Source organism: Triticum urartu, chromosome 2 (assembly GCF_003073215.2).
Source record: "Triticum urartu cultivar G1812 chromosome 2, Tu2.1, whole genome shotgun sequence".
Lineage (NCBI taxonomy): Eukaryota > Viridiplantae > Streptophyta > Magnoliopsida > Poales > Poaceae > Triticum > Triticum urartu.
Window position 1 is genome coordinate 28,863,944 of NC_053023.1, and position 15,494 is coordinate 28,879,437.

A 15,494-nucleotide genomic window follows, 5' to 3' on the forward strand; every position below is an offset into this window, starting at 1 on the left:
CAAGCAACATATACTGCTAGATTTCACTAAAAAACTAAAAATTGTCTAGTAGTAACAAACAACAAGGGTCAGGGGCATGGCTGGCGGGGCACCGGTGTGAGATCAGGAGTCTAGGACACATGAAGAAGAGGATGAACCCAGCTGTTGGAAGGCAGCTTCAGCTTGGTAGGCCGCTGATCCAATCCGCTCATGAGAAAGCCATGATATATATTTCAAGGACAAGTTGGGAAAATGGAGAATTGAGCGTGTGTTGGAGCTTCATCAGAAAGAAGAGGATCCCAACGCACTTGGAACTCCCTTGTAGAGCATCTACAGTCATTCTTAGTGAACATCGGCACAAGTGTCACTTTGACTCTTTGAGGATGGCATGAAGAGCTGCTTCCATAATTGGCATGTGAAAGCGCTTATCATCCCCATCAGAAACTAGTACGGGTTTTTTTTTTCTTTGGGTTTTTTTACGGTAGCTGTAGAGCAATGTTTTAGTAGCCTTGGATTTCTTTTAAAAAAAATTGAGAACCCTAATCTTTTTTTTCTACTGAGAAATAAGGCATTGTTTGACAACACTCAACGTCTAGTTTCACCCTAGAGTAGAATGAGAAAGCATTGAGCAATTTAGTTTTGAGACAAAGTGCACGTAGAATGAAACCTTAGCTGACTAACATCAAGTGCAAAACGAACTAGGAACAAACATCCTAGAAATAAGATTTGCCTGCAGTCCTGCACAGAAAACCGCTTCAGTAAGTCCTAGCACGCAACAAAGATGGCATGTTAAGAGATGCCAAGATGCCATCAGAGGTAATGCACGAGACCATATCCAAGAGCTAACATGATTACAGTTCCAACATGCTCCCTCCGTTCAAAATCACTTGTCGTGGTGGTTTTAGTTCAAATTTGAAACAAGTAATTTGGAACAGAGGGAGTACATCATAATTCCAATAGATTCTCAAGTTCAACGCTAACTCAACAATCATTTATTTCCATGTAGTACACATATCCTAGAGAGCACATTTATTCAAGTTCAAAATTGAATGGACAACTCACTCGTACTCAAAGAGTCTACAAGACTAGAATTACATCACCAACCGATAGTACATCACAGAACTACAGCGAAACACAAATCACCATACTGGAGAAACCAGAACACCACAGAACAACAACTCTAGATCGCCAGTGTTCTTGCCAACGGCAGCCCCCACCCACCACCAGCATTCATCTCAAATCTTCTGGAAGCGGAACTAACACATCCAACTACACTCATCAACCATTCGGAGGCGTCCGAAAACAAGTTTTGCCTCGAATAACAGAGAAGACCGCGAAAAAGTTTTACAAAATAATGGTTGACTCAGATCAGCTATGGTCGGTTACAGCCGAATAGTATCCTTCTATATATGTACTTCAAGAGAAACCGATATCATGCACATTCTGAATTGGTTGCGTTGGTATCATCTGATCATTTAAGGACTTTCTTGACTTCCTCAACAAACTGTGCTCTCCTTGAGGGATCCATCTGAACAAGTGACCAAAGAAAAAGCATTAACATTATTTGTTAAGACACTAAATATACATAAGATGGCAACATTTCACTCAACCACAATAATTACTTTCAAGTAATAAAACAGTAAGTATGCGTACCTTCTCTAGTAGCATAGAAAGACCCTGTGGCAAGGCTTCTAGATCTGGACTGGAGTCTGCAACATCTGAGAGCAACTGAGATACCCTTTGAGCCCTAAGTTCTTTGATATACTCCTGGTAGTTTTCAGGGTTTTCCCTCCAGGCAACAAAAGCATCGTCATCATCCCATTCAGTGCTTGCTGCTTCAGCTCCCTTAGAAGCCAAGTACCATTTCTGGATCAGCTCGATTGCTGATTGGTGAGAGAACTGCTTGCCACTTACACCTCTAATTTCCTTTGCAAGAACGTCCTCGGATATCCTCCTCCGTAATCTCTTGTAGAAGAAAGACCTAGAATCTTCCCAGTCTACAACCTTCTTAATCACACCCTTAGCAGCCATTCTAAGGGAAGTGTCATGCAATTCAGCAAACCGCACCGCAATTTGAGTATACAAAGGCAACAACTGTTTCTTCCGGGCTTCTATGCTCTTCTGAAGGGATTCTGACTCAGATAGACTTCCATTTTCATGCTTTGCTCCCAGGAGTTTTGCCTTCAGATTTATCAATTCTGGGTCAAGCCTGCCCATGCACTCTTGGAGTTCCTCTGACCTGAACTTGATCTCAATCAACCCTTGAGGTTCAAGAACATTACCCTTTGCAGTCCTCTCAGCATAGAACTCAATTCGATCTGGATTTATCTTGCTATCAATCACGACCCAAGCCCCTCCACGTAGCTCTGCAGCCTTGGGGATATATACAAAGGCAGGCTGATTGTATGTCCTAAGGTTCTCAACAATTGTTGACCCAGCCTGAAGGATTCCTTCAAAAAGATCTCTTTGCCCACCAGAGAAGCCTCTCCAGTTAGCAAGGATGAACAGAGGTAATCCTTCACGGTTGAAGTCCAGCATTGCTTGAGCTGTCTTAGTAGCTGAATCTGGAAACCAGACTTGCCCAGCACGAGGAACAGACCGCTCATGGGAATCAAGCTGGCCTGGATCAGCAGGGATGAGCTGCATCATAGTCTGTGTCTCCACAGCTATAACACCCACCGGAATCCCTCCGAGTTTCGCTCTGCCAGTAACTACTGACTTCGCCCATCCTTCAAATGTCTCCACAAAACTGTCTTTGTCGAACATGCCCCCCAACCATTTCCCTTGGCTATCATCAATGCCACTGATGGCTGCACGAGGATCACATGTATTCTCAGGGATATATGCAACGGGTCTGTCAGGTGGGTCCAAAGATTTTGTAATAGGAAGAGGTCCACCAATGTTGGCAGGAACATAGCTGAGCCACCTCAATATATTAGACACGCCTTCAAGGTCATCTGAAACTGTCAGATGGACAACACCGTTTGTCGCCATAATTTTGGGGCCACCCAACTGCATGTGGGAGCTGTACACTTCCCGGCCAAGAAGCTTGTTCAAAGCAGAGAACCCGGTTAGGATAATGGGCTGGTCAGTACGCTGTATGCACCGTATGCCAAGTCGAGCAAGATATGCTCCTATTCCAACAGTCCGTCCAGTCACAAATGTAAGCGTAAATGTCTCCTCATAGGCCCTAGAATAGGCACTGGCAATAGCAGCACTTCCATGTATGTTCTCCACACCTAGCCCATCCTCCTTCCCCACAACAGAATCAATAACCCACCTAATTTCACCATTATCAAGCTGCATCTTGTGCGCTATAACAGAAGTGCTAATACGAGCATGGTCTTCTTCAGTCAGATAAATGTACTGAAACCCACGTTCAGGGCTGCCATCATCAGACCATCCAACACGGAAGCACGATTTTACTTCATCTGCTATGCCGATCCGAGCACCAGAGTTTGCTGCCAAGTAGATGAGAGGAAGCTTCCTCTCACAAGCTAGGTTGGTAACAGTTTCAAAAAATGCATCTTCCCTTGGACCAAACGATCCAGCTCTAAAAGTAATATCATTTGCGATGACAACAATCTGCCTGCCATTGGGATATTCAGGAGTGGACATGTCCAAGATCCAAGCTACCATACCAATGTCATTGAGCCCAGCAGGACGCTCCATAGGAATTACAGGAGTGCCCCATGACCCATTCTTTTGAGCAAACACCAGCTCCGTTGCTTTAACATAACATCGGTTATTGTCACTAGAAATGTTAGACCATGACTTCTGCACTGCAGTTTCAAATGCCTACATTTGAGTACTTGTCAGCTTTTGGACACATGATATCACTAAGAATCTGCTAACACAATACATACATGTATAGAGATAGAGAGGGAGATACTCACCAACGGAAAATCATAGCAGTATGTAGTTCTGTTGTTTCTAGCGGAGCAACGTTTCAGATCAATAACACTCAAAGGCTGATATGGAGTATTCAGTGCAACGCCATGCAAAGGACCAGATGACGATGGAGCAGAGTGGTATACTAGTTTCTGTGATTCTGTATCTTCAACCTCACGGTAGATCTAAAAGCATTAAAAACACAATGAGCTTCCAAACATAATTAGGTGGGAATGACAACTAAATGATCATAATAGTTATATGAATAAATGCTACAAGTTCAATTTAGTTTGATTGGTTACACACAGAAAAACAAGATGCAAGGGGAAGGAACTTACATCGACAGTGCAGGTGTGACTAGTAACATTGGTTGTTACAACTCTCCAGGTACCACTTGCAGGCCCATCGCTGTCCAACTTAAGTTTCACCTCCCATTGGCATACAGAAAGATGATGCATCCTTGCACCCACAAGTTCATGTATCTGTAGAGCCATTTCTTTCAGAAGCGAGCATGCAGTAGCTTCATCTTGGCCAATATCCACAACTTTGTTCCTGAGTAAGATGAAAAGTTCATTGAAGGCAAAACACAAGAGCAAGACCTATTATGTGCCACCAAATGAACAGTGTGCAGGCTTACCCTGAAACAGGAACAAGATCAAGAAGCTTTTGCTCTTTCAATATGCACAAAAACATATGAGAGTGACCTGTCCTAATCGCGTGAAGCTCCAACTCTTCTATAGCAGTCATCAGCGATCTTAATATGCTGCTCGATGTAAATGAAAGAGATTCCTCAGCTCCTCCCACCTCAACATCACTGATGTGGCCTGATGTGAATTTGTTGGAAGCACCGGGTTGCCTGACAAGAGTTCGGAAAAACACCCTGTGCAACATTTTGGGGTTTTCTGTATTTCTAAGTGTGTATATGTTCCACTGACGATCACGTGACGGTGTATACTTCACCTCATTGTATCCTTTCACTTTCAACTTACCCTGTAACCACAACAGGCTAAATAAATACAAATAGCAAACAGGATAATTAAAGCATATGGACTATGGAGTGTATCAAACAACACGCAGGCATTTTGATAGTCACATACCAACTCAAGAAGAGCAGAAAGAGGAGGCTCCACATGCCGGAGAACCGGCTCTTCCTCATAACAAAGCTTTTCATCCGACAAGAGGAAGGTATGGCGCATAGGCATGAGTGCTCCATCCCTTTGAACAATGCAACTAATAACCTTCACACCAGCATCACGGAGATCAGCTGTGACAGTATTTTGTTCCAGTGTTGCAGAAAGTTTGTCTATCCTGACTTGAGCTTGATCGTTATCACCACTGAAAGGAATGAGTTAAATTATTAAAGGAATTATTCCACCAAATATTAACAACCAGATACAGCTCATTAGCACTAATATTGCACATGAACATACCTGTCTTCAGTTCCATGCATTTGATTATCAGCACCCAATAAAGCAATATGCATTATGTTACCCTCAGAGCTTGCATAGCGTGATGTATCCTTTAGTGCAGCTCCAATTGCTGCTGATACAGATTCTAACGACTTCACAATAACCATAGCACCCAATCTCTTCTCTGAATGCGCTTCAGCGAATTCCCATAAAGCAATAACACCAGATTCCTGATATTTCAGCTGGATACTATCCTTGACAAGATGAGGCTGAAAATGGTTTTGGTGTTAGCCAACTTGAAGAGCAGTAAGATGTAGTAAAATCAAATATTTCCACACCTAGATTCTGTCAGATTTATTTTAAAGAAGCATAAGCATCTTGTTTCAATAGGAACTTTAGTGTATGCTTCCTAGAAATGCAAAGGGAGAGTATGATCAAGTCCAAAAAATGATTTTATGTAATACCTGGTATAATCGAGATATGTACGTCTCGATCACCCTCTGCTGAAGAGTGTGATCACTACAATCAAACAAAGAAACCAGTGCATCTTCAACTGGCAGCGGGGCAGTCACTAAATCTCCCATGATCTCACTAATGGCCATCCTTTCTTCAGTAAACATCTCAAGTTCTGAAAGGCTCCTTGCAATGCTTGTGCGGAGCTCACTAAGCTTGGTTTGTTCAAGAAGCTCGCTAGCTTTAAGGGCCAACTGCATTTATTATGACGCAAGTAATTCATTAGACTAAGATATCAGAAAAGTATTATTCAAAAGCTTCCATTATTTTAGGTTGCCATTGTCACCTTATAATATCTTTTGTGATTGAGGGAAGAAAAGCGAGTCAACTGATCCTTGTAGGCAGCAGGGTTTGGATAGACCAGTTTCTCCATGAGTGTTAGTATCAGCTTAGTTTTGTTTCTCACACCCTACAACAAAATCGAATTTTAAGTAATGAAGACTGCTTCAGTAATCATTTGCAATAAGCCATCAGATCACAAAACATTTACCTGGTGAGACAACACAATGTCTACAACCTTCTGGAGATCTTTACTATGTTGTTGGCGCAGGCGCTCAATCACATCAGACTACAAAACATGACAGTTGAAGGAAACAAATAAGCAGAAAGCGTTTCTAAGGAAACAAGACATAAGCCATATGCAAACTATTTGCTACCTTTTTTACACCTAAAATCATTAGCTACTTAATTACTGATAGATTCTGGTGTGAACTATAATATGTGCATGAACATTAGTTGATAATGTTCTCATAAATAAAAGGGAAAAGGGAATATCCTTTTAAAGCAATGATATCTAGTAGATCTGAGTTTTGGAATGTCAGATAACCTGAATGCCATCACTGAATAGTTCCTCAACCGAGAGATAGTCCTCGAAAAGGGACTTCACAATAAAGTGTGCATGGCTTTCTCTGCCACCCTCATATGACTTCAGTACGCTCATAAGAGGCTCAACAAGCCTCTCATTTGTAGCAATTTCCTTCTCAGAACCATGTGCAAGATTTTCCTACAAGAAAACATGTTACAAAAAGCAGTAGAAGTTCTAGACAAGGATATCATAAAAGAAACCTAACACTGACCTCGATTATCTCTCTTAGCATCTTGGAAGGGAAATCCTTGCTCTTCCCATGGCCAACATTTAACTTATATTCACTGTATTTACCCTCCAACTGGTTGCATAAAAAGTTGAAACCGTTATGGTAGAACACAAAAAAAATATAAAGATCAATAAGCAAAAACTGGGTTAAAATCAAATGAGAACTTCTGAGCTACAGTGCAAATTGATGAGATGAAGTATCAAATGTTCCAAGCTAAGAAGACTTAAAATGAAATATTTCAAGTTTTGATTACATTATTAGGAAAAGGCAATTTTAGAAGTTACACAATAAGCTACGGAAAATTACCGGTGATTGGACAATGTAAAATGAAAATTAACAAGATATAGTGACATGATGCTTATGCAAAGTGATACAACCCTTCTATATAACCAATTAGAAATCCACATGGCAGATTGAAATCTACCCAGACGCTACATATCACGTCTATTATCACATACCTCGCTCTTAAGAAGCCTTGGAAGTCTAGTTGCTAAAACAGACATAAGCTCTTCCCATTGTAGGAAAGGAAGCTCAGGAGCATCTAGACAGGATACCAGATCTTGTACAACCTGAAAAGAAAGCCGGGTATAATGAAAAAGGTAAACAAATGCTGAACAAATAGGTATGATCGGAAAAAATCAAACCAATTGCTGAAAGAGAGAAAAATAGCAAAAGGATAAAAACAATCTGTAAAGTAGTGACCATGATTAACATACGAGAAAGAGCACCCAAATTCAGATTTTCCAAGACAGGCATAATAAACTTCCATAGGTTACAAACAGTTTTGTAGCATAAGGGAGCCAAAGTCAAGGAGGAATTAGGGATAATCCAGAATTCATAACAAAAAAAAAGGTGCTTGAGGAGAACAAGAAACACGTGACAAAAAACCAGAAATATAGGTACTGCAAGGTTCTTGATGTTTACTTTGTTGATCGGGTGATCATATCCTGCAAGGACCATCCGAGCAGCATTCAAGCTTGTGGCACATCTTTTGTGAACTTGGCCAGAAGCAGCAATAGGAAGGCTCATTTCTGGGAAAGACCCGTTAAATGGCTCAGCTCTCTTCACAGCAGAAGGGTCATCAAGATCAAGTCTTGCTATAAGATCACCAGCCTAGAAAAAATATATTAAGTTCAGATACTTTACGTGCAATTGTTATGTACAGCAGAAGCAATGGAAACGTTGTGATGTAACCTGCATAGGCTGGCCCTCAGACAACAAAACATTAATGACACCAGCAGCAGGTGACAAGAGGGGCATGCACATCTTCATAACCTCAACTTCCGCATATGGTACATCAGCTTCAACATGAGCACCATCGGCAACCAAGAAACGAAGAAGTTTGCAGGGTGTCTCAGCTAATAACCTTGAAGGATCGTGATCATTCTGCAAGAACGATGTGTCATTTATTTACACAAGGATACAATGTGGCATGATCAAGAATCATTAATTATTAATAGTTCCTTTTTTATCACCATAAAATTGATGCAGTAACATGATGCCCTAGAAGGTTCATGACATAGTTTATTACAGCTTGATTATAATAAATTCTTGATTAAATTTGTAATAAACACAAAGCATTGTGGTCGGTAGTTGCTCAGATTAAGAAACAGAAGTAGCAATATAAAAACTGGAGCCCTATTAAATTTTTTACAGCTATGTAACTTGTCTTTACATCACAACTTCACAAGACATGCCGTTGATAACGCTTATCATTATGACCTGGTTTGTTTGGCTGCTTAGGTAGTCACATTTACCACAATAGCAGCTTGTTGTGACATCAATTAGTCCATAATAATGACTTAATTGTGGTTTCTTATGGCACATGACTAGAAATAAACATCGTAATTAAATTTCTTTAAATGAAAGTGGAAAGAAATGAATGCTAATGAAGCGAATGACGTAAAAAGCCACAAATAGGGCTGGAAAATATCAAATCAAACACCAAGATTAGTTAGAAGGAAAGGAACAAACAGACAATTATTACCTGTAACAAGCATGTCTTTCCATCAATTAGAAGCCGTGTACCACCGGCCTCTTCTTCAGCATAAATTACATGGCTGTTTCCATCCAACTGAAGAAATTACAGCTACTGAATCAGAACTCTTTCACCAGTACTTCACAACATTATATATCATACTTATGGACAGGTATAAAAACAAGACAAAATCACCTGCATTAAAAGTCCACCATCACATAATGTTTGGACATTTGCTTCAATAACTGATCCATTCATTCGCAATCTGTAGCTACCCTGTCCGCTCCTTATAGTTTCAATCTGTGACATGGTGTAGATGAGCGTCAACGATAGCTGTTACTTCATTACAACAACTCATTTTTTTAAAGGAATGTAAGACTTACTGTATATTTGCTTTCCTCTATATTCAAAGAAACAGTTGAATGGACAAGGGATATATGCTGCACAAAAGAAATTGGTCAACATTCAACAACATTCATCTTCAAGCAATATCCAGAGTTTAAGCCCATTAAAACACTACCTTTGGTGGAATCTGACCCTTGACGAGATAGCTAACATATTCAGAAACAGTGTCTGTGTTGCTCGTTATTGTTTTCTGCAGCACAAGGCAGTGATTTGCATTAAACAACTAATTGTGTTTTTCGCAATTGGTTTGACAAAAGCTGCAGTAAGAGGGGCATAGTTTCTTACATATAGAGCTCCTCCAACCACTGAAATATACCAGGGAGGTCTCTCAGCTTGGACTCGCATTGCTATTCTGTTATCCAGCCAGCCAGTATGAATCCTGTTTTCTTTGAAGTCTGAGGCCTGATTTAAAGATACAGAAAATTGAGGCATGGGATTACTTTAAAGGAATGCCAGATGTAAAATGGTTGTATTACATCAAAAGCAGGGATTCAATATACAGGTAGTATTTCTTACATTCAAGAGATCAACTGTGTAATCAACATTTGAATGAATTTCTCCACGAATTTGAATCTCTTTTAGCGCAAGAGACATGTTGGTTATTGCTGCTGCTCTAGACACTCCATATGCAAAAACATGTCCTGAAATGAAAAGAGTAATCTTCCAAACGTAAGGACCAATACAAATAGCAAAGAGGAATATTCACAGGGTCAAATTTTGCATACCAAACTGAGAATCAGCAAATTCATGAATGCCTCCACCGGACTGAAAACAGATAAAAGGGGGAACAAAAATGTGTTCGATTTGGTTAATACTTGGTCAAAGCCCAACTCAACAATATAACAGTGCAACAGAGCCATGAACAGCTTACCTTAACAGAGAAATAGGCCCAAACATTTGGCTTGCTTTTAAAACTGATCTCCTGAATTATAAGAAAATCAAGATCCGGTCAGTTTACAAATCTAATGTGCTAGAACCATAGACGGCATCATGAAATCTCACCTTTACTTTTCCACCGGTAGGCTTGAATCCGTCATCTGGATCCTCACTGGTTATCCTAACTGCTACACAATGACCCTTTGGCCATTGAGAATCCACTTCATCGAAGTTAAATGGAGTAGCAAGAGCTGCTGTTGTCCTCCAAATGTCATAGCCTCCTCCATTGTCCATTCCATAGAAACGTCTGATCTCTGTATAAGGAGAAAGTTAGGCACAGAAATAACATGGGAAAGTAACTAAAAAACTTACAATAATATAATTATTACCTGGAACCTGCCAAAGGGGTATACCCATTCCAACTGCAACTTGAGCTGCAGGCAAGTTTACTTCAGCTATCCACTCGGTGACTGGATGCTCAACCTGGATGTATGCCATTTAACAATGTAAATAACTGACGACAAAAAACTAAGTCCAGAGGAATGTTCAAAAGAATATACCTGCAACCGTGGATTAAGTTCCAGAAAATAGTATTCACCAGTCTCCATGCTGTAGAGATATTCAACAGTAGCAGCACCAACATAACCCACAGCCTTAGCAAGCCTCCTTGCTGCTTGCTCTAGCTCTTTCACTGTCTCGCGAGGAGCAACAGTAACTGGTCCTTCCTCAATAATCTGGTATAAACAAAAAATGGACGCAATTGGTCCTTTTGATAAACAACTACAAGTATGAAGTAGAACATGCAATACACGTGATGTTTTCAGATCTGGACCAGCGTTACCTTTTGGTGTCGCCGTTGCACACTGCAGTCACGACTGTGAAGCGCAGCTACATTGCCATATTGATCACAAAGCAACTGAACTTCAAGATGTCGACTCTACAAAAGAAAAAAGGGGAGGATTAAAACATAATATACCATATGAGCACATGTTCCAGCATACATTTCTAGCCTGCAAGGAATAACATATGAAGCTTCCAGGCGTGTAATATACAACTCGGGAATAACATGCTTGGAAAAAATGCAACTTGCTGAGAAGTCTAACCTGAGATGCAAGTCTCATGATAAATATTGGGGAGCCAGGAACTTCACCTTGCACTTGCTTAAACAGTGCTCTGACATCATCGTCATTATTAACCTGCAACAGATATTGAGTTAATATGTTGAAAAGGTTAGAGCTAACTCTGGGCATAATATATCACACAACAACCCACACAATCTTTCAAATATAGTCCAATCAAATGAATGATGTACCTTTCGGATCCCTTTACCACCACCACCCCATGATGCTTTAATCATGGCGGGATACCCAATCATCTGACAACTCGCAAGTGCTTCCTCTGTAGTACTAACACAAGCTTTCCTATACATCTCCGCAGGTATCGAGTCCAAACAAACTTCTAATGGAATTTCCACCTATAATATAGTGTCTTTCGGTTATTAAATGTGTCCAGTACAAAGATCAGACGATGAGTTATCAGAGAATGTGAGATTCACCTGTGATCCACTCCAAGGAAGAGTCGGAACCCCTGCTGCTTGAGCAATGAGAGCTGAACCAACCTTGTCACCTAGTGCGTTCATTGATGATGATGGTGGCCCAAGAAAAACAATTCCGTTTGCATTTAGTGCATCTGGAAGTTCAGGATTCTCAGATGCATGGCCCCAACCAGGCCAAACAGCAGAAACACCGGTTCTCACTGCTATCTGCAACAGCAAAATTGTCATGTCATGCTAAATGAACAACTTGTGCATCGGTTGCACATCAACGGATGAGCAATACTAACCTCCACTATGAGTTGGACATTTGCATAGTTGTTATTGTTTGTTCCACCGGGTACTTCAACAAATTGATCAGCAATTCTAATGTGCTCTGCATTTATCCTCATGTCTTCTGGAGTAGCCATAGCTATCAACTGAATTGCCTTCTCTGACCCAAATGTTTCATTAGCCCATGTTCGGACACTCCGCATGAACTTAGCTGCTGCCATTCCATTGTTCGCAACTAATACACTGTGAATTGGTGTTTTGCCGCCCAATGCCATACAAAATTCAACAACCTTAGACAGCGAAGCATGCCTCCCATTATGTGCTTCATTCAGTATCCCATTCATTTGGTAGGAGCCCCTGGGTTCTTCGGACCCACTAGAGAAAAAAGAACAAATTCATTACGATGGTGACCATAACAATATAACATAACAAATACTTGGCTACTATAAATCGAAAACTTCAAATGAGCTTTCATCCGTCATGTGGGTACGGGTTTCAGATGGTAATTAAATTATTATTTTTAAAATTATAGGCAAAAGGCTTTCTGAAAATGATTCCTAAGTGCACAAAAATACTCCATGCAGTGCAACAGTGATGTGCCTGAGCAAATTCATTGTGTATGGCAACTATAATGTACTCCCTCTATAAACCAATATAAGAGTGTTTAGATCACTAAAATAGTGTTCTAAACGCTCTTATATTAGTTTACGGAGGGAGTAGTTCAGTAAAAATCTATAAGAATATATCAAATGCAATTCAAAATATCAGCATGTGCGAATAATAAAATAAGCATAATCTATAATAATTCTATATTAAATTATAGATATTTTTCCATTTTAAAGAGAGATGCTAATTCTAATTTTAAAATGCTAAAGTACTTACTGTGAAATATCCACTTCCGGAGCTGATGTACCCTCCTTTGGGAGGTCAATGATGCCGGCAAGACCTACATCCAGATATGCATTAGAAACTGAGCAAGTTTACACGATAGCTAAGAAGAAGCACAGGTGACAACTTTATGAATGTTATTGTTCTTCATGCTAGTAAATTATCAGAAAAGGTTTCTAGACATTCTTCTCTTTTAGAAGTATTATATAAGGAAAATGACTCAGTCATACATAACTAATATGCTGCTTATATGTATTCTTGCACTTTCATGTTCCTTCCCTTATAAAACATCATTTTGAATATTAAACATTCCTTCCACTAAAACCATTTAATCAAGAAAAACTGGGCTTTACTCATTACTCGTTATAAAAAAGTACTATCGTATCACATAAAAAAATTGTTAAATATTGCTGCAGTCATTTGCATCTTTAACGAGGTCAATAACCGCCATTCTGTGATCTAGCATTGAGATACCTTACACTAAAACCAACATGCTCTCAGTCAATAAAAGTATCTACACAAGTCTGAGGATGACAACAAAGTGTAGTTTGTAGAAAGGAAATGGTTTTCAGGTTGTTACCATGGCGAATAGACTGGTTAGGGTCTGACACGCCTCCATCGCCTCCATCCCTTAATGACTGAACACGACGACTTTTCTTCTTGGAGGTTCTAGAAGGGGCAGATGGTTGGAATGCAGCACCAGCTGAATTTACCGGGCGAATAGTGGATAGCGATGGTGTTGTTGAGGCATTAAAGCCGACGATGGGCAAATGTGTGGATCCCATCGTCCTCCCTTTGGACAAACAGCGCAGATGCAGTGTTCTTCAAAGAGACAGTGCCATCAAAGGTGTGTAAACCCCAGGTCTTGGAACCTGACAGATGCATGTGAATACAAATTGTTAGTTCACAGAGACAAGACACAAGTACTTTATGGGCTAATTCATGACCTTCCTCTGTAAGTTTGAACATCCAAGATGCTCTTGACCAAAACAGATAACGTGTGCAATTACTCCTATGACACAGGTTCGTACAAAAAGTACAAGGCAAATGATTCTAAGCTTTCACAGCTAATACATGCAGCCAAAAAAGAAAAGATGGCAGGTAAAGTAATACAGCAGCTAGATCAACAGGTGAGAGGGGGAGAGAAGGGAAAAAACAGCATCTACCATTTCCAGCTCAATACTAACACTCAAAGTGCATTATGACAGCCGGTAGCATCAACACGGCAGAAACAACACCTGCCTCGCATGCGTACGGCGGCAAACTGACTACAACACTGGACCGCGCTACCCATGTATGACCGTGTCGTTGTGCAACCACCCTGGGTGAGCTTGCACTCAGCATGAGCATGTGTCCATGGAAGCACACCGTCCTAACCTAAGAAATACAGTGTTAGGCACGCGCAGGGCACCTCCAACGAGCCACACCAGCCATAATCACCGATAATTGTCTACTGTGCATACAGTACGGGAGCCACATTCCATAATTACTCCCTCCATGAGCACTCATGAACACGAAGCATGCCAGCGCAAGCTCCGAAGAACCCAATCCCAAGCTCCGCGTAATTTCAAACACCTAGTACAGTAAGTCCCGCGCGGGGCAGAGCAGCGCAGGCGCAGAACCCTTAAACCCTCTCCCCGCCACCCACGGACGAAGCACCCTAAGCAGTGCCCCAGCTCGGCGCGCGGGAAACAGAGCAACGGCGGACCAAGGCGGCCGGGCTCACCTCCGGGAGCGGAGGCGGATCGGGCGGCGGATCTGGCCTGGCCTGACCTGACCTGACCTGACCTGGGGGGAAGCGACAGGGGGAATGGGGGGAGACGCGAGGGGGGAAAGAGATAAATAGAGGCGCACCTCGGGGGCGGCGGGGGCGGACGGGCCGACGCGTGCTCGGCGCTGGCGCGTGGCGGAGCGGACGAGGGGCTGGATCTTAGCGCGGCGGCGGCGCGCACGGTGCCGGAGACGGGGGGAGAGTGGAGCGCGGGCGGATATCCCGAGGGGGTGAGGGGAGAGGGACGGAGATGGGGGCTGTGCGGCCTAAAATAATAAATTCCCGGCCCTCTTCGGGGACTCCGCCTCCCCCTGGCGCCCCCGCACGTGACGCCCGTCGCCCCGCCAAGCGGACGGCCCCGATCCGCCCATCCGACGGCTCCCACGCTGCCCCCTGCCCGCCGCGCTGGCCGCGGGGTTTGGGTTTTGATTTTTCTCTCTCCTTGTGATGGGTCGTGGTCGCTCGCTCTCTCGCGGCGCGTCTTGGCGTGTCCCGGTTTGGAGGACGGTGGCAGGCGGCCGTAGGGGGAGAACGTCATGGGTGGATTAGAACAGTGTCGTTGTTGGATTAAGGTTTGGTGGTTGGGCGGATCGGACCTGCCCCGATCGTGACATTCCTTCCTGCCTTGCGCAACGTCGTCGCCACCGGAGAAACAGTGTGTGAAACGCGTGTACCGTTTCTGTTGTTGGGGCTGGTCGTCGTGGTCGTCGACGTCGCGGAGGTACTGTTTATGGACACGCGTAATTTCGGGGAGCACGTCGAGTTTTCGTTGCTTCGCGTCCGTGGCTTTGGGCGGTGTTCGATCAAGCTTGGCGGTTGAGCTGATCATGGCGTCCGCCACGACATTGTTCTATCGTGCTTCTGT

The 15,494-nt window shown here is 42.3% G+C and overlaps 1 protein-coding gene across 2 annotated transcripts; it reads right to left on the minus strand.

The window, feature by feature from the left end:
- Window positions 1-948: 948 nt before the first annotated feature.
- LOC125535388 (acetyl-CoA carboxylase 2-like) lies at window positions 949-14,874 on the minus strand. Of its 2 annotated transcripts, none has more exons than XM_048698439.1 (34): window positions 14,713-14,874; window positions 13,439-13,730; window positions 12,853-12,916; window positions 11,988-12,345; window positions 11,701-11,907; window positions 11,458-11,619; window positions 11,249-11,341; window positions 10,987-11,082; window positions 10,706-10,879; window positions 10,535-10,628; window positions 10,272-10,459; window positions 10,141-10,191; window positions 9,995-10,034; window positions 9,786-9,910; window positions 9,555-9,671; window positions 9,385-9,459; window positions 9,248-9,304; window positions 9,060-9,164; window positions 8,874-8,960; window positions 8,081-8,272; window positions 7,811-7,999; window positions 7,345-7,455; window positions 6,869-6,958; window positions 6,619-6,795; window positions 6,283-6,360; window positions 6,079-6,201; window positions 5,744-5,986; window positions 5,301-5,548; window positions 4,968-5,205; window positions 4,508-4,860; window positions 4,209-4,422; window positions 3,876-4,055; window positions 1,633-3,777; window positions 949-1,507 (listed from the first exon to the last, which is right to left on the minus strand). In XM_048698439.1, the coding sequence occupies exons 2-34, from the start codon at window positions 13,641-13,643 to the stop codon at window positions 1,451-1,453; spliced, it is 6,936 nt and encodes a 2,311-aa protein (XP_048554396.1). In that variant the 5' UTR covers window positions 13,644-13,730; window positions 14,713-14,874; the 3' UTR covers window positions 949-1,450. The 2 variants fall into 2 exon arrangements, with proteins under 2 accessions (XP_048554396.1, XP_048554397.1); XM_048698440.1 differs by lacking the exon at window positions 14,713-14,874 and adding an exon at window positions 14,585-14,603.
- Window positions 14,875-15,494: the final 620 nt, after the last annotated feature.

Bases quoted from the DNA above. Each gene is read 5' to 3' on its own strand.
- LOC125535388 (XM_048698439.1), bottom strand. From the start codon at position 13,643: ATGGGATCCACACATTTGCCCATCGTCGGCTTTAATGCCTCAACAACA. The intron at 6,796-6,868 runs GTCAGTGTTAGG...GTTTTCTTGTAG, and splicing joins TGCTAAGAGAGATAATCGAG to GAAAATCTTGCACATGGTTC. The intron at 5,987-6,078 runs GTGACAATGGCA...TAATAAATGCAG, and splicing joins ATCACAAAAGATATTATAAG to TTGGCCCTTAAAGCTAGCGA.